Source organism: Acomys minous, assembly GCF_964271855.1.
Source record: "Acomys minous genome assembly, chromosome: 9".
Lineage (NCBI taxonomy): Eukaryota > Metazoa > Chordata > Mammalia > Rodentia > Muridae > Acomys > Acomys minous.
In genome coordinates this window covers 56771902-56786882 of record NC_140490.1, presented here as the reverse complement: position 1 = coordinate 56786882, position 14981 = coordinate 56771902, and the positions used below count along the sequence as shown (strand labels likewise).

Genomic DNA, 14981 nt, shown 5'->3' with positions numbered 1-14981 from the left:
GTGCAAACTGGATCCAGTAGCTGTTCTCCAAGCCAGAAAAAAAAAAGCTACTAAATGGCTCGGGTTAAACAAAGATTAATGGATAAGATGTAGTTTTCTTCACTTCTGCCCTACCTCAGCTAGCTCTAAGGCGGGGGGGGGGGGGCACAAATTCTTCCCCCCCACAGAACTCTAAGAGAATTCAAAGAGAAACAGCGTAGTTTAGATTCACTGGTGTGTAGAACTGAGTACAGACACGCCTCATTTTATCCTATTTCATTTCATGACACTTGGCAGAAACTGTTTAACACATTGAAGACTTGACAGCCCCGTGACCAGCAAGTCTCTTGGCACCATTTGCCCCTCAGCGTGTGTTCACTTTTATCTGTGTTTCACACTCTTTTGGGCAATAGGTATTTTCTAAACTAAGGCACATGCATCTTTTTGTAGCTGCAGGCTGTTGCACACAGAACAAACCCCAGTAAAGTATAAGGGTAATGTTTATGTGTACCCAGATGCTGTGGTCTCCAGTTAAACCAGCTGTTTCCAGAAACATCTGTAGGAAGCTCTGAATCAGAGTCCAATAGACCACCAGGGAACCATCTAATGCCAGCTCTACGCTCTTCCCCTGAGTCACGCCTGAGCCTCTTCATCCAGGCTCTGTGCTTAGGAGGACAGAGACTGGACAGAAGTGTCTTCTGTACCACTTACTCTCTAGCTCAGGTCACATAGACTCATTTGCTTTCAGTGCTTTGAGACGAGCTGCATATGTGCAATATCAATATTGAAGACTAAATTGGGGTTGACAGCATGCTCTAACGACCACACCTATTTACTGAAGAGACAAGTTGGGGCAGTCCCAGCCACACTCAAAGATGGTCACACCTATAGAATACCGTGCCATTGCATAGTTTAGGCCATCCCAAAACCATTCACCATGGTTCCCTTTGCAGATATTAACGCTGGTAACATTTTAGTTAGACCCCTGCTGTCCTATGCAGAGATCACGAGCCACATATAGTTATGATGCCAGTCTGAGCTGCAGAACGCTGTAAGTCTAAAGTGCAGGCCCAACTTTTAAAGACAATATGAAGGAAGAGCATATTATGTCACCATCATTGATACGTTTGTCTTCATTTTCAGTTGCTATAGCACAATATCTGAGGCCTAATGACTTTTGAAGAAGTAAACTTTATTTGTTTGTTTGTTTGTTTGTTTGTTTGTCTTTGTACTGCTGGGAATGGACCAAGATCCTCGCTAAGCTACAGCTTAGTGATGCCAGAACCAGCACGTTGATTTGGCTCAGGGTTCTAGAGGCTGAAAGCTCAGTTCACACACATCCATTCAGCACCTTCTTGCTGCATCAGGACATGGCAGAGAGGATCAAAAAGGACAGCGGAGCAAGCTGCTAGCCTAGGTTTCTCCTTTTCTTCTAAAACCACTAAGTGTGCTGTGAAAGCTCCACTTCTGTGACCTCACCCAGTCAGAATTACTTCCCAAAGACTCCCATGCCCAAATGCCATTCATACACAACTTCAGAGATTTAATTTCCAACCCATAAGACCTGAGGGACATGTTCAAACTATGGCAATGTTGAAATGGCATCTGGGACATGGTCGATGTGTTAGTCATTTTTTATTATTATTGCATCACAATGCCTGAGATAATCAACTTGAGAAGAGAAAAGGATTATTTAGGCTCATGGTTTCCCAGGCTTCAGTCCATGGTCGTTGCTCCCATTGTTTGGGGCCTATGAAAGGTGGACAGTGTGGCAAACTGTGCGATGGAGCAAAGCTGCTTACCCCAGAGTGACCAAGAAACAAAGAGACAGGAATGGGCTGCAGTCCCAGTATCCCCTTGAAAGACACACCCCTAACAGCCTAAATTCTTTCCATAGGCTCTGCCTTCTAAACATTGGCTCCCAACAGCAGCATCACAGGCTGGGACCTTCAATGCATGGGCCTCTGGGAAATATCTAAGATTTTAATCATAACCCTGAGCTAAGTAAAATATAACAATGTATTATGTATTTGTTAATAAGAGTACATTAGTTTATTGTGAAAGCCACTTGTATTATTTTTTTCGAATGTGACTTCTCAAAAACAAAATTAAGGGGCTAGGGAGGTGACTCAGTGGGGAAAGGTACTTGCTGCCAAGCCAGACGTCTTGAGTTCAGTTCCTGGAACCCACACAGAAGGCAAAAACTGGCTCCTCAAGGTTGTCCTCTGACCTCCATAGGTGTACAGACACATATGCACACCTGTACACATCCTCTGCACCCCCACATATGTACAGACACGCATACATTCAATCAATACAATATATATTGATATATATCACAGACATTATAATATATATTATATAGCATTACCATCTTAGTAATATAGTGTGACATTGTCTTGCAGATGCAACTACAATGAAAGTAATATAGTATTACATATATCATATAATATGATGCAATATATTCATAAAAATATGTATTTATATCATATAATAGCACTGTATGTAATGAAAATGTTATATTGTAGGTAACATTATGCTATGTATAGACTAGTATAACATTTACATTATATATATTATATTATATTATATTATATTATATTACCTCCCTTTAAAGTGTTGAGGATCCCAAAACCTAGATTGTTCCCCAAGATAATTGAATAAAAGTCCATGGAAGTCAGAACCAAGCCAGTTACTCCAGTCCCCACCATAGCTAAAGAATACTCCATTCACTTCAGGAAGTCAAGTCGGTAGAAGTAGCAGTCAACGTTAGCATAGCACTTGACAACACTAGGCACCCACACCATGTGTGGCGTGTATTAACCAAAGCTTCTGTAGACCTTATGAAGTGCAAAAGCCTTGTTATTGGCTTCTATAGTGCTGTGGTTTACAGTCTGTGTTCTCTCTCACTGGTTCCCAGCAGCTTCTAAACGCTTTGTAACTTCCTGAGCCTCAGAGGGACTGGGAAAAGCTTTTGTTTTCATGTTAGTCATTGACAGAGCTACTAAGCCCCTCAATTTTCCAAGGTGATGAGCATCTCTGTCCTCCTGGTATCATTCTTGGTTGGCTCTGCAGTTGGTCATCAAAAATGCAAAGTTGTGACAAGCCAGAAATCTTCCATCCCGCCCACTTCTATCCTCTGATAAGGTTTAGGGGATTGAGTTAATACCAGTCGTGTCTATGCGGGGGGGCAGCTCCTGAGTGACCCCTAAAGTGTGAGTACACGTCCCTGGAGGGTAGTGTACCTAAAATGGACATGGAAGCTCTGCACAGCTTTCCACATAAGCTGCCTTTTGTGTTCACATGTGGCCTCTGTAATACCTTTCAGAACGAACTGAGAAATGTTAGCGGCTTCTTGGGTTCTGCAAGCTGCTTTAGCAAATTATCAAGCAAAAGAAAGGGCCCCGTGTGAATCTCCTCTTTGCAGCCACAATTTCAAAGAGAAAGTGCGAATATTCTGAGAGTCTACTAATCGTGGGTAGTGTCTGAAATGAAGGGGAAAGACAGCTTTGTGGAATTAAGCCCTTAACCTGGGGGTTCAGTGTCACTAGGTCAGAACTGAAGTGATACCGAAGAAGTGGATGGTGTGGGAGTAAATCTCGCACAGTTAGCAGCCAGAAGTACAATATTTTGAGAACATAAGAAGAAAAAAATGCTTTCCCCCCCCTATATGTATTTTAACAGATCATGTAGGGTCCCAGGGAGCTCCCAACAAGGTGACCCCTTAGCCATCTGACATAGAAAATGTCCTCAAAGTCTGCTCTTTCCATTTTGAATTCACACCACAGGGTAGACCCCACAGCCTAGCTTGTAGCCAAGTCACCCGACTCTTTTTAAAGATCTCACTTACCAAGAGTTCAGCATGAGTGTGTGGCTTCTCTGTGTCTCTTTTCAGTGTGGTTAATACCATACAATGAGTTTCCTAGAATATCCCGCCTCAGGAAGGTGAACATGACATAAGTTAAATAAAGCGGAATACTAATTATAGGACATACTGACCATGAAACTAAATTAGCTGGGAAGTAGGAAGAGGCCTTCTCAACCCAAATAAAAAATTAGGAGAAACTACTCAAAGGAGTATGGTAATTTGTGTTCGTTATGTGAGACCATATTAGCAATGAGTTTCTCTGCTGGAAATTAACATAGAAATGTGAGTAAAGACCCAGACCAAGGCTGTGAAGTAAACAGTGAGCATGTGGTTTTCCCATACCTAATGACAACTTACACGTCAACTGTCAAACTTGCTTCTGGATAAACCTCTGTGAATTCTACCCAGTGCGGTCAAGATTGGCATTGATTTCACAGCACCAAGTAAATGATCAACTTGACAAATAACTGACTATTTAGTTACTTTAAATGCCCCTGAAGGCATCTGAAGGGTGGTGCTGTGAGAGAAACAACAGGTAGGATGTGTGGCCTGATGGTAGGACCTTAGGTGTGGACCGCAAGGTCTCTTTTCTTTCTCTTGTTTCCTAACCATGAATCAAATGGTTTGCTCTGAACATGCTCCTCCTGTGTTCTCACAAGCTCAGAGTAATGGGGCCACCTGACTGTACACATGAGCCTCTAAAACCCCATCCCAAAATAAATATTTTCTATTTCTTAGAGGATTAGCTCGGGTATTTGTTACAGTGAATGGAAAGGTAAAGCCCCAACATATTCCCTGAACCAACTAAAGGAAAAATGTAAAACTTGGGAAAGACAAGCATGGGAGTCATGTGTAAAGGCACTGGGTACATCTGTGTGGGCACACGACTCCTTTGAGACATCTTTAACAGACACAGCACAACTCAACAGACATGGAAAGGACCTGGTGTTGTCGCTTTCATGCTAGACTCCTAGAGAGGTGCAGGAGACTGGGCTCACCCACAAGAGCTGCTGTTTCATGGTACCTCTGCCCCTGTCCAAGACACTTTTCATCAAAAATGTAAGACTTAAATTGACTCTAAAATACAGCAGATGTGAACATATGTCATTTGGTGTGTTATGTAAGCTACAGGAAAAAATCGAGTTTGTATTCTAAACTCATTCACTTTAAACTCTTTGGATTGAAAGAAATACCATAGTGACACTTTTTGCAGGGTGAAGAATTGTTAGGCTTTTGTGTGTTTTCTAGAGTGTTTGTTTAGCTGATTGTTGCTTGTTTGTATTTGAGAAGAGGTCTTGAGTATTCCAACATGGCCTGATACTCACTACATAGCTGAGCATGGCTTTGAACGTCTCATCCTTCTGTGTCTGTCCCCCTGAATACTGGGACTACAGGCATGTGGTCCCGTGCCCAGTCTGTGCAGTGCTAAGGATCAAACCCAGGGCTTCATGCATGCAACACAAATACTCCTCCAACGGAGCCACACCCCAAGTCCCTGACTAATTCTTCAGTCTAGAAATCAATTGCTTTCTGGCATATCTTCTGCATAAATCAAGTTTACTATTATAATTGTTTGTCCAATATGGTAAATATATCATAATTACTAGAACTTCAATAGCCAGTGGACCCACTGAGAGCTATATATAAGCATGACATTGCCCTTAGGGCAGATATTAGCCCTGACAGTAGCTAAGGGCTTTGGACTATGGTGTTTACTGATCTTACAGATGCAAGTAAGTCAAAAGTGTAAGTATACTAGGTACTCTCTTAAGCCCTGCATTCCTTCCCATCCTGGGGGTGTTTCCTGCTGTCCAGGTTCTCCTCAAGCATCTGATGTTCCTCAGGGCACCATTCACCTCTGAGATACCTCAGCCTTGTTGTCTACACCCACCCAAAATTCATTTTAACACTTCTACCTAAATCCTCAGGTCAGAATCCATTCGTTTCCCTGGTGCCTTTGCTCCTTCTGTTTCAGTGTGCTCCTTTCTAGGGGTCTATGAAAGGGTCGGGGGGCGGTGGGTGAACAATGAAAATGCAATCTCTTTATTGCCTAGATTTGGAAAACATCCCATTAAGTGCTTTCTGTACAATGCCTTTTACCTGCACTGCTATTGTGAAGACAAGACCAAAAGCTACCTTCGAGGCAGCACATTGAAGAGCATTAATCTCGGCTGACAACCTGACAACCTCTATAAAGCATGCTGGAGACACAGCGCATCCGCAAGCCTTGCTATTCACTTGTTTAACAAATGCAAGCCCAGGGAATCTGGTCACTGATTTTTGCCATAGCAGAAGGAGATTAAGCAGCTCCATTTGAAGCCTCAATTATGAAATATGTCACCCCTTTTCTACCTGACCGCTCACCTGGCTTCTGGGGCCATTTGAGACCGCCTGCTTCTGTAAGCCCTGTTGCTGCAGGCTTTATGCTCCGATGGTTCCCCCACCCCACACTTTGTTCTCAACCTCTCATGATGCCAGCTTCTCGCCCTGACCTTCATCAAGCCTCTCAATAGCCTGAGTGACAAGATGTCTTCACTCTTCTTCCCATGGATGAACCTACCTGGAAAACTGTACAGTCTCTCCTGCCATCCTCACTCCCAGTGTCATTTCGTAACTGCGGACAGCATGTCACCAAAAGCAATATTATTCTGGGACAATGTCCTGCTCCGGTGCCTCAGCCCTCCGCCTGGCTACTGGAAGATAGAATGGGGCTCAGCTCAGCCCAGCAGCTCTCACAACTCATCAGCTTTGCTTGGAGGCTGTGCTTAGCCGCAGATGGATGGACCATCCTGGCATTTCAGACTCACGAAGAGAGTTCTGAAAATGTGCACGCCTCTTGCGTCACGCAGTTCCTAGAGAGGTGCATGCTTGTCTTAGATAAGGAACCCAACGCTGACCAAAGAGAGGGTACCACTGAAGTCTAACTTGGTGAAACAATGACTATGGATGGGAGACTAATCACGGGAGCAGAAATGACTCTGCAGATCACGCCAGTGAAAGTGATGAGGCTAGTCTAGGGACCACTCCTGAAAACCACTACCCTCTGGTGGACAGTCATGGCGTTTGGAGCCGGACGTACAACTGCTTATTACATGACCCTGAGCGAGCCAAGTACAATCCTTACAATAAGGAAAATGTGACTGAACACAGTAGATAATTAAAGGGAAGTGTGGGCTAATGTGTGCAAAGCCTTGCCTCTATGGCATGCATTTGAAACATCAGCCACAACAACTCCTTAAAGCAGCTAATGATAGAGACTCAAGGCAGGCCTCAAAGTCCCTCAGGAATCATCAGTCTCAGAGAGGAAGTCTGCATCATCATAACGAGGCACCTGGAGAGGCACTGGAGGCCTTGGAGCTCAGAAGCTGCGGCTCTTTTTCCTCACAGGTAGCAAGATAATAAATGCCTTTGGTGCAAGCCTACATATTCCCCAGAGGTCAGCAAAGCCATCTCCCTGGCCTTCCCGTGCCCAGGGGAGAGCCTGATTTGCATTTCTGTCACCTCGCTTTCAACCCTTTCTTATCTTCATGTTTTATTCCTTGTCTATAACCTTTAAGTAGCTCTGGGTTTCCTGGGCAGCCACTACTGCTGCAAATTCATGGAGAATCAACCAAAGCAACAGCCTCTGTATTGAAGGAGTAGGACTACTCTATCCTTGAACTGCAGAACACAGAGCTAAGAATAATGGCCACAAAAGAGAGGAGGTGAGCAAAGATTAAGCCAAGGGGACTCTTCACCGTTAAACAAAATGAAGGTAGAGAGCTTGCTTGCTAAGGAATTGGTATGGTTCAGGCATTTGTCTCCATCCTCAAATTCAAGCACAGCTGTAAATGATCCAGTTGTGGGTTAAAATTGTCTTTTAACACCAGTCAGTTTGTTTGGTTTGAGCCCAGTATAGTAAAGCTAATGATGGCCTAGGACCAGAAACAATTTTAACTTTCCAAGACAATGCTTAGCTTCTTTCCAAGTCCTCAGCCCGTTATGAAATTCCATAAATCTAACTCGGTGACTCACTTGCTTTCATGCAATAATCATTTAGAAAGCTAATTTAAGAGGGCAACTCTCAGTTCCTCCATTCTACCCCAATCTGACCCTAAGGTTGCTGCTATTTGCATTTTAACTAAGTAAGCATCCCTGGGGCTCTGCTGTGCAGGGCCACAGAGTTTCCCAAAGCACGCTGGCCTTGTGTTGCATTCTTAGTCACCATGTTCTTGCCAGACCAGACCAGGTTTCTGCAGATCACTCCCCCTTTCTTTTCTTCCCCCATGTTCTTCCCTCTCTGGCCAGGAACCCAGTCCCTGCATCAACTGATAAGGTAAAATTTGAGTGTAGTATTTAGATTCTGCAGAAATCTAGGAATAGCTTGTCAGGAGGGGAGAAAAACAGTGAACACGTTGAACTCTCTTTTTCTGTGCTTCCCTGAAGTTATGTGTTTCTCACACAGAACGTGGGCAGCAAAGGAAGAGAGACCTGGCAAGAGGAAGGAATTTGCAAATAAGTCTTACTACTCCCAGGATGCTGCTCCTCATCTATGACTGTCCAGTGCAGTTGCCCTCAGCCACCAGTGTCTGTGAGGCCCTGGAACCACGACCAGTCCAAAGTGGACATGCTCTAAGTCTAAAGCATATACTATATTTTTAAAACTTTGTGTGAAATAGTAATAATAATAATAATAATAATAATAATAATAATAATAATAATAATAATAATAGTAACAATAATACCTCATTTCTATATTGGTTACATGCTAAAATGGTAAAATTTTAAATAACTGGGTTAAACAACATATTTCATTAATCTTACTTGTTTCCTTTTTCTTTTTTAAAGACGGCCCCTAGAAAATCTTAAATAGCCCATGCAACTCTCATTATATTTCTGCTAATGTTGACCCAGAATTTCATTGTCTAGCAAAATAACCCAAGTCATATGTGGTTACTAAAAATGTTCCCAAAGTAAGTTAAGAAAGCCAACTCATCTGTTGCACTGGCCACAGTGCAAAGTCTTGTGGCCACAAGGGGCTAAGGGCAGTCATAATCGATAGGATCTTTGCAGAATGTTCTGTCAGGTACTTTTGGCTTACCACATCATAGCACTCCATGTTGCTTGTAATCATCTGTCCTGAACTCAGCGGTATAACTTGAATTAGAAATATCACTCCCGGGGCCCCGAAACAGTGGTGTTTGCCTGTAATCCCAGACTCAGGAGGCAGAGGCAAGTGGATCTTCATGAGTCTGAGGCCAACCTGGTCTATGAAATGAGTCCAGGCCAGCCAAGGCTACCCAGAGAAATCCTGTCTCAGAAAAAAAAAGAAAGAAAAGAACAAAAGAAAGAGAGAAAGAGAAAAAGAGAATTCAATGTGTTGACTATTTTTCTCTCCTCCTGCCAAGCTATTCCTGGATTTCTGCAGAATCTAAATACTACACTCTAATTTTACCTTATCACTTGATGGAGCAATTGGATTCCCAGGCAAAGAGAGAAGAACATGGGAAAGAAAAGAAATCTCACCCCTAGGCCCAGTTCAAACCCTAATATTTTCTCTTGTGCTCAAATCCTAAAACACGTGTTTGTGTCACAGCACGTACGGTGCCCTTTTGGGGAAGCCACCACTCACGGACCATCTCAGGATGACCTTCTGCATCTTCCTCGCTTAATCCAAGAGGTCTGTAACAAGTTGTCACACAATATGCAATTCACAACACTGGTTTGTTCTCTCGAAGTCCGGATGCCACAGATCTAAATCCCAAGTGTGGGAAGAGCAGGTTGTAAATCCCAAGTGTGGGAAGAGTAGGTTGTGTGCCCTTGGAGTTTAGGGAAGGAGCCTTCTTACCCACTTTCCTTCTCTGCTGCGCTCCTTGGCTCACAGCCACATCTCTCCACTCTCTGCTTCCATCTCCACATGGCCTCTCCTCTTTCTTCTCCCATTGTTCCTCCCTCTCACCTTCTAGTTACACTGAGTCCATCCAGGTAACCTCGGGTCATCTCTCCATCTCAGAATCCTAATTTAATTACATCTGCAAAATCCCCATTTGGTATATTCACAGCTCTGCGGACCAGGATGTGGACATCTGTGATTGACCACTGCTGCCTATGCAACCCTTAATAAGGAAAAACAGACTTTTTTTTTCCTGCTTGCCATGTCAAGAGCCCACGTGGCTATGTATAATCCAAGGAAGGCTTGAACTCTTGTGTTTTTACCAAATTATTCTCGTGAAAACCAAACAACTGAGAACTCCCCAGACCATATTCCCAGACGACTTGCCCATATGAATTTTTTTTTTCTGTTAGGAGGCCAGATCATCACTTCATATCAAAGCCGTGCCTCACTGGGACATTACTGTCACCCGTTCTCAACCTCATAGCCACCCCTACTTGACATATCACTTACCCAGAAGAGAAACAATTTGGCCTAAAGTCAATGACATAATTCATGTGCTGAAACTGCTCCTAGTTCAAAACTAGCTTGCTATTTAAATTAAGAAGATTGATGATGACACATCGCTGAATCACTGGAGAGGTGTGATGAAAAAAAGGCCATGATTGATTTAACTCTGGAGAATTCTTATCTGATAATTTTGTAATGATCCATTGTAAGTCCTCAGTGACTATTTTTGAGTTGATCACATTAGAGTTCTCTAGGTAGTGCAGTTCCATAAGCGGGGGTGTGGGGGGTGTGGGGGGGGTCAGACCATAAGCGGGCAGAGGCGGGGGAAGAGGGGGGGCTCAGAATTCTGGCTGCATGTGCAAGGGAAGCTATGGAAGCAGAACTCATTGTGCCAAAATGAAAAATAATTCATATGAAGGAAAAGCAACCACTGTTGCTGAACAGCTGTGGGCTCTAAAGTAGGACTGTGGTTTCACAAAGGAAGACAGTAAGTGATTCCCAGGGCGCTGACCTTACATACAGCCAGTGTGATCAGACAAAATACTGAATATTAGTGGGGATGTAACTCGGCTGATAGCATACACAAGGACCTTCTTTTTCAGCCTGAGATTCCAGACCATAAAATAGAGCCACCCACATTTAGACCAGCCACCTCAGTTAACTCGGGCTAGAAACTTCCTCACAGATGTGCCCGGAGGCCACTCTCTGAGCCAATTCTACACCCTGTCAAGCTGGCAGCACTGACCTTCGCAGGCACAGACTTCCCACTGTAAGATCAAGCAGTTCTTGAGATCGGATGTGCAGTGTGGAAACTAGCCCTCACATTCCTGTGTTATTTAGTAGAAATTTGCTGACAAGGTGGATCTTGGGTGTTCTTATTGGGGGGGACAACACTAGGAGTGCATGGCTGCATTGGTCAGCTTTAAATGTCCTTGGTATACACTTTGTTGACGATTTTCTATAGCTTGGGAGAACCAGTTTGCCCTACTGGCCCAGCAGGAAGGAACAGGCCTCAAAATACCAGCAGTTGCTGGGACAACAGACCAGCATCAAGACCCATAGCCCGATTCTTATGACCCTACACTCATTCTCACATCCTTAAGGACCTCCACTCGGGTAAATCTAGGTCCCTGAATATATCACGAAAGAAATTTCAGAAAGAGTCCAAGTGAAGAAAAGTTAGCATTTTAAGCAGAGGTAGTACGCAGTGTAGACTCAAGAACAGGTGTTAAACAAGAGGCACCAGGAGGGGCAGAGTTCACATCCACAACATAAATATGGGCTTCTCAAGGGAAAAGAAAGTAATACCTATGTGTTGTCTTAGTTGGCTTCATATTGATGTTATAAACACCAGAACCAAAAGCAACTTGGGGAGGAAAGGGGTTATTCATCTTACAGCTTACAGGCTGCCATGGAGGGAAGTCAGAGCAGGAACCTGAGGCAGGAACTGTAGCAGAGACCATGGAGGAAGACCTCAAGGCTAATAATGCTCAGTTGCCTTTCTTATACAACCCAGTACCATACACCAAGGGGTGGAAACACCAACAGAGGACTAGGCCCTCCCACGTCAATCATTAATAAGGAACATGCCCCCACAGACTTGCCTACAGCCCAATCTGATGAAGGTATTGTCTCAAGTGTGGTTCCCTCTTCGCAGATGAGCAAACACTACCCGGAACAGGTGTCTTTACACTGATACACACCCACAGGTGATTTTATAGCTCTCTAAAGCTCACTGTTACAGCTTCAGATCTACCTGTGGCAGACAGATGCCCTGCCAAGGCAAGAGAAATCGTAACTGGAGAGGCAAGGAAACACTACCTGGATGGGGTGAGCTGTCTACTGCAGATTCAGCCATGGATTCCATGCAGGACCAACAGCTGTACCCAAGATGGCAGCTATTGCATAGTCACCTCATCTTGAGGATTTCAATGGTCTGCCATAAAGTAAGTGCTCTGGTTTCAACACCCAAGAAAAAGGCTGAGTAAACAAATAAAGGAAGGCTGAGGATTGTAGTTCAGTGATCAAGCGCTTGCCTAACATAGGTAAAGCCCTAGGTTCAATCCCCAGCATAGCACATAGAAAAATAATAACCTTTTAAAATATAGCCCTCGTTCTACATACACTAATAGACTTGGCATCATACTTGTTAGTCTACATACTTTTACATTGTAAAAACACTGTACCAATGCTTAAATGTTATGAAAGTGAAAGAAATTCTAAGGATGTCCTAGAAAGGCCTGAGGAAGGGTACAGATGCTGCCAGTGGAATTCACCACTCTGGGAGCACCTCCACTACAGGAGGACCTACACTGTGGGAGCATGTCCACTCGAGAACATCTCCACTCTGGGAGCAGCTCCACTATGGGAGGACCTACACTCTAGGAGGATCTACACTCTGGGAGGACCTCCACTCCAAGAGCACCTCCACTCCAAGAGCACCTCCACTCAGGAACACCTCCACTCCAAGAGCACCTCCACACTGGGAGCACCTTCACTTGCTCCAGCCTCTGCCTGGTTTCAGAGAACAAAAAGATGGAGCAATTGACTGAGCTCAGTGGAACCTGTGCAGAAGCAGCTCCCACTCAGACCGATTAACTGAACCTACCAAGGACAGACCAGTGCAGGCAGAACTAAAGAGCTTGAAACAGAGTCAGCCCCAGTGCATGAAGTTCTCACTGAGGTCAGTGGGACTCATCCAACAATCACTTACACCCACCCATGTTGTCACTGGAGAGAGAACTATGGAAACAGGACCCAGGCTGGATACAACATGAGCAGAGAGGCTGGGATCCATGATGGCTGTGGAGCCCAGCGGTGGGGAAAGAGGAAGCAAGGCACAGACCTTCACCCCAAGTCTGTGTCCTTGGACCGTGTGGGGCCTGTGTGTCCGTGCTGTAGAAATCGGTGTCTGGGGTAGGAGTGGGGCTCAGTGGTCCATCACCCCCATAGTGAGCATGGCATTAATCCCCAGCACAACAAAAAGATGATCAAATTAAGCTTGCTTGAACTAAAGCCAATTTACTCTCTTTAATGAGGAAAAAAAAGAAAAGGCCAATTCTTAGAAAGGTTTTCTGAATCAAAAAAGTGAATTTCTTCAATCTTCGGCACACTAGAATTGAATAAGTATTCCAATGAGGGACAGGAAGAAATGGGTGTGAGTACCCTGGGGACCTTTTTATAGCACAGAGTGTGAGAATGTTAATTAAAGGAATCTCAGAAACGAAGAGGGCCTGAGAGGGGAAGGAACGAGCGTTTAATTTTAGGTGTTGTTTTGTCGAGTTAACAACAAAAAGTCACTTCCCCGAGCTACTCACAGCTATTCTCAGGAACATCATGGGCCCCAAAAATGCTCCAGTTGAAAGTGTGAAGCATAGAAAACCAATTTAATGAAAGCCTCTCCCAGTGGAAGGACCTGTTAAGGGTGAAGAGCGCAAATTAGCAAACCCTGGGGCACTAAGTGAGCATCGGAGAAGAGCAGCGATCATCCAAATGATGTTCTTCAAGCAGCTATACGTGTCCATTTCTGAAACTGAAAAAGCGGAAAAGAAACACACATGCTTCCACACAAGACTTACCAAAACTGAGTGTCATCATAGCCGTCAGAATCCGTCAAGTGACATTCCTCTGCGCTGACTCATAATCAGCTAGTGACAATTGCCATTACTCTTCCTGGGTTCCACACTCTGCCTAATGAGGCGAAAGACAAGCTCTCTAGTCCTCTCCTTGGGCCCTGCAGGAAGTCTCTTCTGTGAGTCTAGAAGTTGAGGGGCAAGATTGGCCACTGTCATTTTGCTAGTGACTGAGAGAGCTGGGCCTTACACCCATCTCTGCTTCTCAGCTCAAGCCATTTGCTCCAGGCCACCCAAAAGCAATAAAGTAGGTATACAACATGCCCAAATGAACGCACCCACACAGACAGAAACCATAAGTTTGAGGTAGGAAGGAGACCAGTAGGATGGTAGGTGAGAAAGAAGGAAATTTGAAGGTAAATATAAGTAAAGTACCATATATGTATATTGTAGGGATAGCCTGGAATCCAAAGGCACTTTCTGAGATTTCCAGGTTTGCTTATCCAGGAACAAAGAACTGGACTGGGGATGCTAGCTAGTTTTAGAAATAGAGATAGGTTATCATCAAGAAAGGCAAGGCTGGAGAAATGGCTCAGTGGTTAAGCACAGAGTTTGGATCCCAGGTCCCACATCAAGCAGCTTACAAATGTCAATAACTCCAGCTCCAAAGATCTGGTATCTCCTTCTAGCCTTGTTGGTGTCACCCTGGAAAACACACACACACACACACACAGAGAGAGAGAGAGAGAGAGAGAGAGAGAGAGAGAGAGAGAGAGAGAGAGATTGCTTTAATGTGAGAAAGAGGAGAGAGACAGAGACGTAGACAGACATACTGGACTTAGCCCCAGGCCCCTAGATTCACATAGCATCTACCTTTCCCAGCTTTTGGAAGTATGTTCTCACACATGCTCTACGCAGCCCTGCAGAGGCATGTTCTCCAGTCCTTCTGCCAACAGCTGGTTTTGTTGCTGTTTCCCATGTTTATCCTGACAGCTATGGAGCCCCCTCTCCACCTTACTCTCCTACTGCAATATGCATGTGTGAAAATGAGATGTCATCTGGGGATGGTGCACCTGCAGTCACAGGTCTTAGAGGGCTGAGGCAGGAGGATCAGAAATTCAAGATCCTCCTCAGCTTCTTAGTTAAGCCAAGGCCAGCCTGGATTACATGAGACCTTGAC

General features: G+C 44.4%; 1 protein-coding gene across 5 annotated transcripts in view; it reads left to right on the top strand.

Annotated features, from left to right (window-relative positions):
- The window catches only part of LY86 (lymphocyte antigen 86), a 66970-nt gene that overhangs the window by 37665 nt on the left and 14324 nt on the right, over positions 1-14981 (top strand). Inside the window, exon 4 of one of the 5 annotated variants that reach the window (XM_084796985.1) lies at positions 5902-7538. The exons of the other annotated variants lie outside the window; for them this stretch is intronic. Coding sequence (XP_084653111.1) covers positions 5902-6002 — 101 coding nt within the window. The 3' untranslated portion in view covers positions 6003-7538. Of the gene's footprint in view, positions 1-5901; positions 7539-14981 lie in introns of those variants that run through there. 5 annotated transcript variants of the gene reach the window in all.